This window comes from Trichoderma breve, chromosome 4, assembly GCF_028502605.1.
Source record: "Trichoderma breve strain T069 chromosome 4, whole genome shotgun sequence".
Taxonomy (NCBI): domain Eukaryota; kingdom Fungi; phylum Ascomycota; class Sordariomycetes; order Hypocreales; family Hypocreaceae; genus Trichoderma; species Trichoderma breve.
The window spans coordinates 4096810-4111763 of record NC_079235.1 but is presented as its reverse complement, the minus strand read 5'-3'; the positions used below and the strand labels follow the sequence as shown (position 1 = coordinate 4111763).

At 51.6% G+C, this 14954-nt stretch overlaps 4 protein-coding genes across 4 annotated transcripts; 1 reads left to right on the top strand and 3 right to left on the bottom strand.

Moving 5' to 3' along the window:
* Nucleotides 1-11: 11 nt before the first annotated feature.
* On the top strand, nucleotides 12-1490 carry T069G_07508 (coA-transferase family III domain-containing protein; the record flags this gene model as incomplete). Its single annotated transcript, XM_056174718.1, has 1 exon — nucleotides 12-1490. The coding sequence occupies one exon, from the start codon at nucleotides 12-14 to the stop codon at nucleotides 1488-1490; it is 1479 nt and encodes a 492-aa protein (XP_056028297.1).
* A 138-nt stretch (nucleotides 1491-1628) lies between these two features.
* On the bottom strand, nucleotides 1629-2592 carry T069G_07507 (uncharacterized protein; the record flags this gene model as incomplete). The annotated part of the gene is made up of 2 exons (XM_056174717.1): nucleotides 1629-2179; nucleotides 2253-2592. The coding sequence occupies 2 exons, from the start codon at nucleotides 2590-2592 to the stop codon at nucleotides 1629-1631; spliced, it is 891 nt and encodes a 296-aa protein (XP_056028296.1).
* Nucleotides 2593-5561: 2969 nt separating this feature from the next.
* Nucleotides 5562-8142, bottom strand: T069G_07506 (thiamine pyrophosphate enzyme, central domain-containing protein; the record flags this gene model as incomplete). Its single annotated transcript, XM_056174716.1, has 5 exons — nucleotides 5562-5620; nucleotides 5683-7374; nucleotides 7464-7531; nucleotides 7656-7757; nucleotides 7994-8142. The coding sequence occupies 5 exons, from the start codon at nucleotides 8140-8142 to the stop codon at nucleotides 5562-5564; spliced, it is 2070 nt and encodes a 689-aa protein (XP_056028295.1).
* Nucleotides 8143-11502: 3360 nt separating this feature from the next.
* Nucleotides 11503-13394, bottom strand: T069G_07505 (uncharacterized protein; the record flags this gene model as incomplete). Its single annotated transcript, XM_056174715.1, has 2 exons — nucleotides 11503-13199; nucleotides 13256-13394. 2 exons carry the CDS (start codon nucleotides 13392-13394, stop codon nucleotides 11503-11505), a joined length of 1836 nt encoding a protein of 611 aa, XP_056028294.1.
* Nucleotides 13395-14954: the final 1560 nt, after the last annotated feature.

The window sequence follows — 14954 nt, the reverse complement described above, 5'->3', positions numbered from 1 at the left end:
AAATAGAAAACATGGGCATCTCAAGCAACCTCGTAAACCGCACCTCCTTCACCGCGGCCGACATCGTCAAGGACATCTGGACCAGCCTCCATCTCCCTCCTCACGCCCTCTCATCTCTCACTCTCCCTGGCCATCAAGTCGGACCAGCCACGCCATCGTCTTTCAAAATTGGACACCTCGCACAAAGCTCAATTGCTCTATCCGCACTTACAGCATCTCTCGTCCACAGCGGACGATCTTCATCCTCCTCACCAGCAACATCTACATCTCCCATTCCCCGCGTCAGCGTCCCTCTCGACCACGCCCTGATAGAATTCAAATCCGAGCGCCTCTACAGCATCGACAACCAGCCCCTCGAATCTGTCTGGGGCACAATCGGCGGCCTTCACAAAACTGCAGATGGCTACGTCCGCATCCACGACAACTTCCCCAATCACGCCCTAGGAACGCTCCAGCTCCTCGGCCTGCCGCCGACAGCCTCCCGTCAAGATGTCGCTGCCAAGGTAGCTCAATGGAAGAGCGTCGATCTCGAAACCGAAGCCACGGAGAAAGGAAAGCTCGCCATTTACGCTCTGCGATCATATGCTGAATGGGACGCTCTCCCACAGGCATCAGCCATCGACGACAATCCCATTCTCATCAAACAGCTCACCCCAGGACCACCAAAGACCTTACCCGAGACTAGTTCCAGCCGCTGTCTCCAGGGCGTTCGCATCCTCGAAATGAGCCGTGTCATCGCCGCCCCCGTAACAGGCAAAACTCTCGCCGCTCACGGCGCCGACGTCTTATGGGTGACGAGTCCCAACCTGCCAAACCAGCCCGGACTAGACAGAGACCTAAGCCGCGGCAAACGCACCATCCAGCTAGACATCCACAAGCCCGACGAAAAAGAGCGTCTACTCGAGCTCCTGCGTTCCTGCGACGTCTTCATCCAGGGGTATCGCCCAGGCAGCCTCGCCGCATACGGCCTCTCGCCCGAAGAGCTCCAAAAGGCAAACCCGGACATCATCTGCGCAAACCTCTCCACCTTTGGACCGTCCGGCCCGTGGTCTCAGCGCCGGGGGTACGATTCTCTCGTGCAGACGTGTACCGGCATGAACGTCTCCGAGGCAGAGCATTTTGGGGCCGGCGAGCCTGCGCGCGTGATGCCTTGCCAGGCGCTCGACCACGCTGCGGGTTATCTCCTCGCCACGGGAATTACCGCCGCGCTTCATCGACGGGCTCAAGTTGGGGGATCGTGGGTTGTGGATGTTTCGCTGGCGGGAGTGATGAAGTATCTGCGTAGCTTGGGACAGTATCCTGGAAAGACGGGGTTTGAGAGTCAAGATGTGCAGGCTCAGGAGGATGTGCATCCCGACTTTCTCGAGACGAGGGATACGGCGTTTGGAAGCATGAGGGCGGTTAGCCATAGTGCGAGTGTTGAGGGGTGTGAAGTTGGGTGGGAGGAGATGCCGAAGCCGCTGGGGTCTGATGAGGCGAGATGGCTGTAGATTGAGCTGGGGAAGAATTGAATAGATGTGTATTTGTAGTGTATACCCCATCTCTATTAAATTAGATCTTTCACTCACTAGAAGTTGACGCTGAAAGTACATGATGGTGTGAAAGCAGACAAAGACTTGCGCCGACTTCTATCCCAACTCATGAACATTCCTTGAATCCACCTCCACCACTGGCGGCTGTCCTTCCACTTCAGCCAGCGGCGTATACGTCTGCTTCATCCCCATCGATTCCACTGTCCGCGGATTCACCTCTCGTCCGTCCTTCTCAACCTGTGCCATCTTCTGCTGCTTCTTCTTCCTCAACAACAGCCATACACCAACGACACCGCCAATCAACGCAATCCCACCCAAAGAACCCCCTACCGCAGCCCCAATCGTGGTCGATTTGTTACTCTTGTCCGCTCCATCATCCGTTTCCTTGTTCGCTTCATCGCTCGTTTGCTTGGCCGCCCCGTCGTCCGTTTGCGTTGCGCTACTCCGGTTATTTCCACCAGAAGTCGTTGTCTCCGTTGGCTCGTTCGTCTTAGTCGTAGTATCGTCGCCCTTGGCATCAGGATTTCGATCCAGCAGACTGAAACGTCGACTTCCGTCCCGACAGCAATCTCCATTATCAAAGTCCGGGTTGCAGCAGTACTCCCCAGAAGCGCACTGTTTCACCTGAAGCCATGAATTGGACAAGACTAGACAAAGTAAACCTCTCAGCTTCTAGGTGCTCATATCTACATCAAGAACAGTTCAAAGACGAAAACTCACCGTCAAGGCAAACCTGCGGACATCCCGACCAATCTGCATTCGTACATCCTCCCCTATAATCATACGCACCGACGGCATTCGTCAGATGCGTACACAGGCCATCGGGAGTGCATACATCCTGCCCTGGGATGCAGCATTGGCTCCAAGTAGTGTTTTTACCGCCGCAGGGCTGGTAGTTGTATGAAAAATTTTGTTCCGGCTTGCCGTTAGGGTAGAAACATTTCGAGGAAGCCGATGGCTTGGGGGTCTTTGTCGGAGTTTTCGACGGTGTGGATGACGTTGTTGCGCTGGAGAGGGTCGCGAGCCAGATTGCTGCAAAGAGCAAAGAGCACCGAGCCATGGTAGCTTGGCGTTTTGATCTGATAAACAATATTCAGATTCGATGTGTAAACTCTCCACCGTCAATTGAGAAGAAAAGGAGAACAAGCAAGTTCAATGGATCAAAAGGAACCAAGAAACAGGCCTCCATTCTCCCCTTGTGCCATCTTCCGCCCTCCCCTTGCATCCCACCTGTCTCAGCCTCTCATCGACAATGAACCCATGCTCTTAGAATCCGCAAAGGATTCAAATCCCACCTCTTGCTTGGATCCAGCCGCGCGAAGAAGGCTAGTATCTGCAAAGCCTGCCAGTCATAGGTCAAGGAGTCATGCCAAGCTGCATGATCTTGTTCCACAAGTGGCCCGGCTTATTTCTTAGCCAGCTGCTCTTAAGGACGATCCTTTGGCTATCTAATTTTAATCAAATAATCACCCCATTCAAAATTTATAAGAAAGAGAACAAGGTTGTATTTTGTCCACTAGAAAGGGGAAACTGCCTAAGAATCCAAGCAGCTTGGCGTTGAATCCTTCGCCCACTAAATTTACACCGTACCCAATGAAAGCAACTAACATTGAAGAAAAGCGCCCTGTCAGAAGCCTAAAGTAACACTGTAGATCCCTCGCACTTTATTGCTCCACATATAAACTTATTTCCATCTGATCCCGCTCCCTAAAGCCTAAATATGGTATCATATGCCGTATATCACCAAAAGCGAGTTGCAGTGGATACCCTAGAGAACAAGACCGATTAAAAATCAATATATTTCGTATATTCCATATAACGGTAACAATTGCTGCGTAATATCAGTTTCGTATATCATCATGTCGTATATAATAATCTTTGCCCATCATCTTCAAAAATAGCACGCTCAGTCGCAAATGGCAAACACATAAAAAACACATAAGCCCAAAGCCCAAAAATCTCCATCAATCACTTACCAACCTCCCCCTCAACTCCCTCTTATTCACTAAAATACACATCACCATCATGAACCCGCCTCCCGCAACAAGCCCCGGCGAAAATTTACCCTTCAACGCCCTCACCACCGCCAATCCTACCATCGCCAACATCACTACCAACAAGCCCACCCTCAGCAATCCCTCGCAGCTGAAGATATTACCCATCCTCCTCGAGGAATTCGGTTGTTGTTCTTCTTCTTGACTTTGTTCGCCTGGTCCATCTTCGGCGTGTCGTGGCCATGGTTGTACGGCCAATGAAGATGGCCCTCGGCTTGTAGGCAGTAACGTGCTCGTCTCACTGACATCCGTGTGTTCGTTCATATCTCCATCTCCATCAAGAGTCGCTAAAACCACAGACCTCTATCAGTAAATCGTAAATCCAACACAATCTTCTTCATAAAAAAAGTGCTTTAAATGAAACACCACATACAGGTAACAATCCACTCCCTCGCCAAGGCATCATCCCCACCACCGCGTCGTTCATCGTCTCCTTCGCTCATCAGGCCGTCATCGACGACGTCTCGAATCAAATTTCGCAAAACACTCGCTTTGATTCTTCTCAAGCCCGATAAAGCAAGAGGTGAAAAAAATAATAATATTTCCCTCCCTTTTCATAAATATTTATAGATGATGATTTTCCTCCTTCTAGGTCGTCATGAAAAAGGATCGACAAGGCGGGGAAACCCGCCATCCAGCCATTCAGCCATCCCCAAAAGCCTAACAAGTGTTAGGCCAGGGCGCTCTCTTAGCCTCGCCCTGGTGAAGTGAGGCTGAATTAGCCTGTCCGCTTTGGGGCATTTTCACTCTCACAGGAAGTAGAATACAAGGTCACATAAAAATTTTGAGGCTTCCAAGTGGTACCAAAACCTCAAGATAAGGGTTGCAAGCCAAATTACGCGTATACTTTGGACTACATCGAGTTGGATCCTGTATCTTCTTTTTTGGCCGACCTTGCCAGCTTCTTTGTTCACGCGAGCCTGCATCCTCTGTATCGGACACACAGACTGTCCACTGGCAAGTAAACGGCTCCCCGTTCCCAAGCGAAATCCGCCCAGGACGTTCCCAATTCAAGACGGCAACACCCTTCTCTCGCTGACCCCGGCGGATCCTCGTCAGTATGACCGACTTTACAAAACTAGAGTTCCCTTCGCCGTCGAAAAACACCAAGTCGCTCGGGGGTGGATCTGGCAAATCCGGCCCATCAATGTACAGGTACTCAGTTGCTTCCGTGTAATGCGAAATGATGCTTTCCATTCCTTTTTTTTGTCCACCCAATCGTTCAATACCGAGCTGAACGACGTAGCCGTATAGCTCGTCCAACACAAGTCGGTCAAACGGGATAAGGTGCGGATGCGTGGGGAGGCGCATCGCATCCACAAGTTCATCTCATGCCACACCTTGTAGAGAAATGGGAAAAGGAAGTAGTATTTGAACGCAACTTTTCTTGGTTCAGCTGCGTTGGTGGAGGGCATGTATGAAGATAAGGTCGACATTCGGAGTGAGTCGATCCAGCTCAAGCAGATCCGAACGGAGCACAGTCGTGACATTACACCGAGAATACCTAGGCTCAGTCGACACCAAGATCATCCACTATCATCGAATCATATTTCATCACTCAGCAAACAAGTCAACTCAATGTAGGCCAAAACTGTGATATTGTATCATTCAGTCCAACCCATCATACTCCACATACTACAGGCATGTTTTTACTATATCTTCATCCTATCCAATCACCTTTTTTTCGAACTCTGGGTAAATCTTTCTGAAAACCCATTCGTCGCACTCTTCCCAAAGCCCCCCTCGCGACAAACTTTTCAAGTGCCACAACTATGAAAGCTAGGTTTCGCCGCCTTTGAGCACCAAATGTGATAAAAAAAAAAGAGAAAAGAAAACTCCAAACGGAACAATATTGTGTGTAAATGACACAAAAATGATATAAACCCGAAAGGGAAAAAAAGAGACGGGGAATTGAACTGAAAAATCAGGGTCGAATAGGAAAGTAGTAGACTCCTCCAATGATTACTTTAATCGCTTAGGAATGCACACCCTTCGTTCTCTCCTTCATCAGCTCACGTCGCTGCTTATCCTTTTCTGCAAATTCGTTAGTATGTCTTGATTCACGATGACGAATAGAAGCTGTGTAGCAAACTTACCAGGATCAAAGACGAGGAACTCGTGCAGAGCCGATCCAGCCGGCACCATGGGCAAGACAGGCACCTTCTTGTCGGTGACAACTTCCAAGAGAGCGGGGCCATCGGTATTGATCAGCCACTTCAGAGCATCAACAAGCTTATCGGGTTCTGAGACGCGCTGGTGCTGCACGCCCATTGCGTCAGCCAGCTTCATGAAGTCAGGATTTCTCTGGTGAGTGTGTGAGTAGCGGTCCTCATAGAAGAGGTTCTGCCACTGAGTCACCATGCCCTGCTCCTCGTTGTTAAGGACAACAACCTTGACGCCAATGTTGAACTGCGCAGCAGTGGACAGCTCCGTCAGAGTCATGTTGAAGGAAGCGTCGCCATCAACGTCAATGACGAGAGAGTCGGGCTGAGCCACCTTGGCGCCAATGGCGGCGGGAAGGCCGTAGCCCATGGTGCCCAGACCACCAGAAGTGATCATGGATCGAGGGTGTCTCCAGCGGAAGTGCTGGGCAACCCACATCTGGTGCTGGCCTACGCCAGTGGCAATGTACGTCTTGTCCTTTCGGTCGGCCGTCAGGTTGCTAATCTCCTCCATGACAGTCTGCGGCTTGATCAGGCCAGTTCGCTCAGCTCGCTGGTAGTGCGATAGAGGGTACTTCTTCTTCCACCCCTTGATCGCGTCGAACCACTCCTTTCGGTCTTCCATGGTCTTGGCTTTTACCTGGGGAATGAGGAGCTTCATGTTGGCGCCGACATCGCCTTCCACGGCCTCGGTAGCCTGGACGACCTTGTTGATGTTCTTGGGCATAATTTCAAAGTGAATAATGCCGCCGCGGCCCTCAGCAGCAGCTTGCCTAGCTGCAGGCGCAAATTTTGAGACGACACCAGTGACACGGTCGTCGAATCGACTGCCGAGAGCGATGATAACATCAGCCTGCTGCATAGCCATGTTGGCATATGCTGCGCCGTGCATGCCCAGCATGTGCAATGACTTCTCATCCAGCTCGTCAAAGGCGCCCAGACCGTGAAGGGTTGTGGTGACGGGGATGGAAGCCTTGTCTGCAAGCTCCTTGAGAAGCTCAGGACCACCCTCGGACTGGATAACACCTTGACCGGCATAGATGACGGGCTTCTTGCCCATGTTGATGAGATCAGCAGCACGCTTAATGGAAGCATTTAGCTGCTGTGTGCTCAGCTCCTTGGCAGCACGGGTGGCGGCACTGGGCAGAGTCGGCAGAGCCGTGTCAGTCGGGATGGCTCTTCTCAGGATACCAGCAGTGACATCCTTGGGCAAGTCAACAAGGACGGGGCCAGGACGGCCACTGGTGGCAATCTCGAAAGCCTCGTTGATTCTTCTGGGCAGCTCAGCAACGCTCTTGACCATGACGTTCCACTTGGTACAAGCCCGTGAGATACCCACAACGTCTGCCTCTTGAAAGGCATCGCTGCCGATTGCTGCAGTGGGGACCTGGCCGCAGAAGACGACCATGGGGGTTCCGTCTGACAGGGCATCTTGCATGGGAGTAATGACATTGGTAGCGCCAGGGCCGGAAGTCACCACGACGACACCGGGTTTGCCCGAGGCACGGGCGTAGCCCTCGGCCATATGGCCGGCTCCCTGCTCATGACGGGGCAGGATAAAGTCGAAGTGTTTTGAATTGTAAATGGCGTCGAAAACTGGGAGAATAGCGCCGCCAGGGTATCCGACTATAAGGTGACTCAAGGTTAGCGAGAGTTGCTTAGCTAGAGTTATGGAGTAGATGGAGCCCGGGTGGGCGGCCGGCATCGGAACCTACAAATGTGCTTGACACCTTGGCGCAGCATCATCTCGTGGAAGATTTCGCCTCCGGATTTGCCAATGAATCTAGAGAGTAAGAAGAAGAAGAAAGAGTCAGAATAAGCTCAATTGACTTTTATGAATGCTCTCTTGATGTGATTTTTCGCCCATGTATGCATATTCGTAGCGGCGGAAAAGGTTTTCAACGTACGATTCATCCATGTCAGGCTTCTGCGGGTTGACGAGAGGTTGCACATGGCTTCGATCATTGTCTGCTGTGTTGAAGGCAGGGCTCGGGACGGGACGGACGTTTCTATTTTGCGCGACCAATTGTCATCTTGTTAGCAAATTCTATCCAAGGAAAACAGAAGAATTTCCAATGCACGCGCCAGCAGCAAAAATCGATTGTCTGCACCTCGTCCACAATTTGGCACCCCCGGTCATCGGCGGCAAAAAACCAAGATGTAAGAACACCTAGTCCTCGAGGCGCACAACCGAGAGAAAAAACCACAAATGCAAAGCTCACGAGAGTTTCAATGTGTAACTTACGGTGCAGCGCTCGCCGTCGCCTGATTTCTCTGGCCAGTAGGAATCTTCTTCTGAGTGGCGGCCTTGATGGGCGTCGTCGTTGAGGTAAAGGCACGAGCCTGTCCCAGAGCCCGAACGGCTCTGGTTGTCGCCTGGCGACTTCGGAGCATCGCGAACAGAGCTATAGTGGGTAACAAATAAAAAGTAGAAGAGTCGAGGCAAAGGCTTTGCCTTGAAGGCAAGAAGGTTGGGGATTGAAGAATAAAAGCGAGAGTGTGCGCAGAGATGCTTTGCACGTGAGCAGACTGGGTGCTCTTTTTCCTTTGCGAGGTGCAAACAATTGAGGGTATCGCGGGGGAGGAGTGGCGAGGAAGAATAACAGGATGGAGAAAAGAAATAAGAAGAGACGATTGAATCGAAAAAAGTTCACTTAAGCCTGGGCCAGGTTAGAGTCAGAGGGTCCGTTCTAAGGGCGATGCCGGGCAGATCTACTAATATTTGGCAGTGATCGTACCTAGTCAGACTTCGAGGGCTACTTGTCGCCAGGTAGCCTGCCGCTGTGACGTGCAGGCAACAGTACGAAGCTAGCGGGTACTGCAATAGTTGTCCTTACTGTGCGTGGCTGTGGGGTAAGATTTTTCTCTTTCTCTCTTTTTTTTTTTCCCCTTTGTCTTATAATTTTCCAGCAGAAGTAATAATTCTTTCTCCCATTGGGCCCGGAGACGCCAGGGCAGACAGAGTTCAGATGGCAGCGATTCAGAGACGGCCAGCCCGTAGTGGCCAGCCAATCAGCGAGCATGTGCGCGCCTAAAAGTGCGGGGCTTGGGCATTTGCCTGCGTGCTACAGCGTCGGGTACTTCCAGCAGCACATGTGCGCCACGCCAGCCGAGTACCCCATACTTGCAACTGCAATTGCCATCGGATTGCATCGCGCGAGCACCATAAGCTTGATCGTAATCCCGATTGCTTCTCATGTAAGCCTGTACATGTATGTATCAATGTATGTCTGCTCCTGTTCAGCGCCAGCCTTTGCCCTGCCTTGGGAGCCAGCTTGCCCTACATGAAGCTCTGCCACTTGTTCCAATCCTAGCACAGCAGCAGAGACTTCGGGGCTTACGTTTCCCCCTGCGCTATACAAGTCTAGCAGAGTGATCAATGGGTCAGGTATTGTTACCCCATCTCGCAGCCTCTGGGTTAGAGGTGCCTTAGCTTCAGTGTTCCTAGTACTCCCCAACCACGGCGTCAGTCACATCGACAACAAAATCCAATTCAATTAATTTCATCTATCCATTCATCATAACTCTCTTCAGTCTAGCTAAATACTAACTGCGATATTCGGAGCGGTAATCCAACGCCCGTTGACTCACAAAACTCCAAGAAAAAAGTCATGGATATCCCGTCTAAAATCCCTTATTCCCGGAAAGCCTTCGTCCAGAGTACATGGCCTTGCGCGTGTTTAGCCCAGAGCACATGTCAACCACGGCTTCCGGTGGCGCGACCACTTCTCATGTTAGCATTAGCAGGGCAGGCTAATGCCAGGTTATTCTTGCCTATTGGACACCCGGAATTGTCTATTGGACACTCGGAGTTTGCGGGATGCAGAAGCAGCTTGTTCTTTTCCTTTTTGAACAAACAGGACGTGAGATCCCCGATGATCAGACCCCGACACACGGATCCCGAATCGGACCCCGAATCAGAGCTCGCTTTGGTGGGCTTTGGGCCAATCAAGGAAAACCGAATTACTCCGTACTATCTCTCGTTCAATACCCATGGCTTTGAGCAAATGACATCTTGAAGCAGCACTAAACGACCCTAGACTTGCTTTGCATCCAACCGAGGCAGACTCAAAACGGACTTCATATAACTCCAGTTCCTCCCTCAGTGCAGCACCACGTCAACAGATCTTTCTCCTTCATTACGCATCTTTCAAGCAAACTGTTCATTCCAAACGCCATGAAGACCCCTTATGTATCATCTAGTAGCCATTGCCCAATAGAATATCCGCTCAACCACCTACTTACGGTACTACAGCACACATCCATTGCCAAACCGTGCATCTTGTCCTCACCGAGTCCGCCCCCTAATGCATGTCGCACCACCACCTCCCCCTCGGATACAGCACTACACCAAAGGGCGACGAACAGGAATAAAGAGTCGAACCCCCTTACTCGCTGCAATACCACCCACCATCCTGTTTCCCATCTCCCTCACCTCGTGCTAATACTCTTCTGCCTGCCTTACATAGCCAATAGTAACGTCCCTCCAAGAGCTACCACCTATCTTCACATGATATACCAAACCGTCCCGTCGAATTAATTCTTAGTACTCGTACATGTAATACAACCAAACCATCTTACGACATTCATTCCCCCTCTCCTAGAGGCGTGCCTGGATTTCTGTACTCATCTTTCCCCCGAAGTCTCCCGTAGCTCCTCCATCTTCCCCCAAATGTCTCAGCCCCAAATAAGCTGGACGTCACTCGTCTCTCCCAAAACCCTCAACGGCTCAGCGTACTGACCTATCCACTCATGCGTATTACTTGAACACACCCGCTTCAGAAATCCACTCAATGGCATCCGGTCAAAAAAACCATCACTGACTAACCCTCTCCATCTCCGCCTTTCTTCCCCATGTCCGGTTCGCCCTACATACCCTCTAGTTGCAGCAACACAGGTGGGCCCCCAAATGGCGGGTAAGCTGACGGGCCGATACGCACATCCGGAAGCTGTACTCATACTCATACTCATACATAATAACGGAAAACAAGCATAAGATACTGGTGCGTATATGCACGCCAAAATGGCATGACGTTATTCTTTCACGTCATATCACAAAGTCGTCTTCCGCCCTTTCAAAACCACGCGGCAAGATAACTACTAGCGCCAAAGAGATAGCAAACAGAAAAAAAGAGAGGGCAACTTCAAAATATGGTCAATTGTACAACATTATTTGCTCCTTTATGCAAATGTCATATTCACCAGACATCACTACATATATTCGTATGTATCTCTCGACCCTACTTTTTCAACAACTTCCCCCATCGTCGATTGTAGCGTAACAGGAATAACACAAAAAAGACACCATTCGCTCCACATAAATGCCACAAATGACCAATCCCACCCTGTCTATATATGTGTGATTCGTGAACGACGCCGGTTCATCACATAACAGCAAAGAAAAAGGAAAATAAAAGGAAAGAAAGAAAATGGTATCTCAGCGTCAGCATAGTGACAAAATTGGTATGCGATTCGATCCGCCTCCCCCCTTTCCCCCCCAAAAGTTGGTTCCCCCAATTAAACGTACATTTGCCGTCCCGGTCCGTTTGGTATAAGTAGTGGTATATATGTTTGAGAATACAGGAAATCAATCGCGGCAAGGGATATATGTAAAAGACATATAAGAAATCGATAAAAGAGTGGAGCCATTCGCTAGCAGAGCGTCCATCCAGATCGTGCTGGCGACGAAGATGAAAAAAGGCCAATGGTCATGGTTGGCTGGTAGGTTGGCTAGTATTAATCCTGCCCAGTCGTTTACATGCCCATAAGCATCCCTCCTGGTGGTGTGTCGGGCGATGACTTCTTGGACGGTCGGAGGTTCTCCATGCTAATCATTCGACTCCACGATGCCGGTCGCTTGTGTGGTGTTGGAGTTCCTGGCCGCACTGTCGAAGTCTGGCTAGTGTTCATCGAATAGTCGTAAAGCCCATTCATCATGTCCGCCTGCTCCGGGAACACCTGGGGTGTCTGATATGCCGGAATCTGCTGGTTCATTACCATCCACGCCTGTTGTGAGTCATCTTGCGGCGGCATGGAGTACATCAATTGCTGCTCTTGCTGATGTTGGTGTGGAAGTAGTGGGAGTTGTGGCGCTGATTGATGCTGCTGCAGTTGGTGTTGTTGCTGCTGGGGATCAAAGATGGATGTATCGGCAGGGCTATTCAATTGTTTTGGCATAGAAGTTGGGATATCGGGCGCGAATTTCGGAGCATCTGCTGGCCAAACAGTCTCGTTGGGGATGGGGAACGGTGTTCCCGGGTGCGGGCCAGCCGCCGAGTCGTCTCCCATGATTGTGTCGGCGCCATTGCTCAAGACGCTTGCGGGTGTTGTCGGCCGAGTACCCTTCTTCAATGAGCGACCGGAAAATTTGAGCATGGTTTGAGGGATGCTGGTGATGCCAGAGCGGCTCTTGGGGAGGCTGAATGCAGGTGAGCCGCCCTCTTCCATTTTCATAGAAGTGTTTTCCAAGTTCGCGTGGCCAGATGACTCCAACAGGCACTGGCTTCTGTACGGAAGCTGAAAGTAGATGTCTATCTCGTTGGGCGGCGGGGTGGAGGTTACTGTAAATGGAGCAGTTCCAAGGATGAACGCCAGCCTGACAAGACTTGAGATGTTGGTGCCCAGGTGGCGGCACTCGAGCATACGCTTCAAGTCACCAGAAGACCGTGCTCGCCAGTGAAGCTGCTGTCGTTTTTCCTTGGGCCAAATGCACGTCTTCCAGATTTGTTTCACCTGTTTCTGGCGCATGAGGTTCTGCATCTGGACCTTGTACTCCCAGTTGCTGACATCGAAGCCATCCTCAAAGTGCTTGGCAATGTGCTCAAAGTGCTTATCGCGTGTTGCCGAGGCGTCATCCGAGTTGTGGGCCTCAAATAGCCGGTCGCGACAGTTGCCGAAGCCGCAGGCGAAGACGAGCTGCGGGCACATTTCCGTTCGAGCAGCGCTGTTGGGGAGAGCCTTCATCCTGTGAGCCTCCTTGGCGTGCGTGCTGTATGCACGCTCGGTCGAAAATGACAAATGGCATCCCTTGGTTCGGCAGATCCAGACGACATCGGCTCCATGGAAGTTGTGCAGGTGCTTCTTAAAATCGCTCTTCCTGCCAAATCCGACAGGGCTGTTGTCCAGATAGCACATCGGGCACTGGTACTTCTTGGAAGTTGGCGTAACAAGGCGCGGAGAGGGGTGTGACGTGACGTCGTGAGGCTGAATCATCGGGGATGGCACTGCTACAGGCGAGTCGAGCCATGACCGCTCACTCGTCGTCGTCATCTTGTTAGCCTCTCCATCATGCACAGGTGGCATGTCGTTCTGAACGTCAGGCCACGTGTATGAGGTGTGAATAGACGCCTCATCAGACCGGCATTGCGAGGCAGCCTCTGAATTAGTCCATGCTACTGAAGACGCGCTCGCACTGCTGAGGAGGGTATTTGCAGAAAACGCAGATGCCCGTGCTGAATCATGTCAGAACTCAAAAGCAATCACGAGGTTGAAACAGTTGACGACCTACATGGTTCACCATAGCCAGTCAAGGCAAATAATAGACTCGAGGCTCCGTATTTGTGAACGAGTCCGAGGAGCAGCTGTTGGTCCTCCTCCGTCAATGGACGCACGGTGGACTCCTCCGGCGCGGCCCCGTATGGAAACATGATGCAAGATTGTTGCGATTCGACAATTAACCGCGCTTCGTCCTTGTGATGGAAATCGACGGCCAGCTATCCGCCGCACCCACAACAAAAGTGGTATCGACAGTGAAAAGTCGCTACCCACGGACACGTCCGGAAAAGCAACGCGGTTCGATGTCCTTATCCCTACCAAATGGAGAGATGGCAACTCGACACCACCGCTCGTCGTCAAACTCGCATAACCGCCGCGCAATGCGGCGATAGGAAAAAAAAGTCGACAGGAAGAGAGAAAAGAAACAAGAGGGAAGCGAGGAAGAAAAAAAACTAGCGCTCGGTACGGCGCCGGTATGAGCGCTGCAGAAAATTCCGCTCAGTGTCGCCCTCGCGTGCCGGTCACGATCAAAGAGAGTGATTAACTGGTCAGTACGAGTACGTCCTCAATCGAAGGAATCGATTTTCAGATTTTGGATTAATATTAGCGTCGCCTCAACGTTGAGTCGCTGGGGCTGAGAAGTCCGCCAAGGCACTGCCTATCAAGAAAAGGACGGTAATTTTTTTTCTTCTCAGTGAGAATGAGAAGCCAGAGGTTGGGTGAACGAGCGACAGAGAGGAAGGACGCAGTCGCCAGGGCCAGGCAAGGGGAGAAAGACAAATGGCGAGGGGAGAAACGGTCGAAAAGCCGGGGAAGGCTTCTAGAAGATCTGTCGGAGAAAAGGCCAGGCAAAGTGGCAGCGTGTGCAATCAAGCCCACCGGGTCGGGCGCTGTGGTGATGGACAAATGGGTAATGGGTGGTAGGGCCACATCTGGGACCTAACTCTTGGGAGCGAGCATGAATTGCGCCCCCCTAATCCCTAATCCCAAATCCTTTCTCGCCCAGCGACTGGCATAACCCGGTCGAGTCGTGGAATCCGACGAATTGGTGTCACGCATTCCCCTGTCGAGCAAGACGCACCAAGCCCCGTTTCAGGAACAGTGTCATTTCTCACAGCGGCCCCCATGCCGTCCTGAAACGCAAGTTGCCTCTGGCTTGCTCTGGCTAGCCCAAAGCCGCGAGCAAAAGTCTGTCGACTTGTGTAAAGTTTTCGATGGTGGTGTGGGACCAGGCGAAGGCCAAAATGGCTGTCCGCTGTCGAAAGGCGTCCCCATCCGGAGAGGCCACAGCCAACCACAGGGCGAGCAGCCTCGTCGCCTGACCGTCGTAAATTACCAGCTCTTGGGCCCCCTGCATTTCTTACCATGGATGCGGGAAACGGGCTGGGAGACCCCTGACAGATGGCTTCTGCCGTCCTTCTAGAAGGGAAAAGCGAGGCATCCGGGGAGGGTCCAGCTGGGCAGCCAGGCCAATGAGGGGGCGGCAAATGCGACAAGGCGTCATGGAATGGCGACCATTGAAAAGCAGTGGCATGGCATCATGGCGGGTGTTGCAGCTAAAAAAGAAAAAAGTCGGCGGATTGCAGTCGGCGCCGATGGGCGAAGGCGAAAAAGATGGAGAGAGAGAAAAAGTCAAAGAGAGGGCGCGGAATGTATCTAGCGCAGCCGCTTGGCAGGTACTAACATTGTAGGGTTCAGGGCAGCGGCAGGCG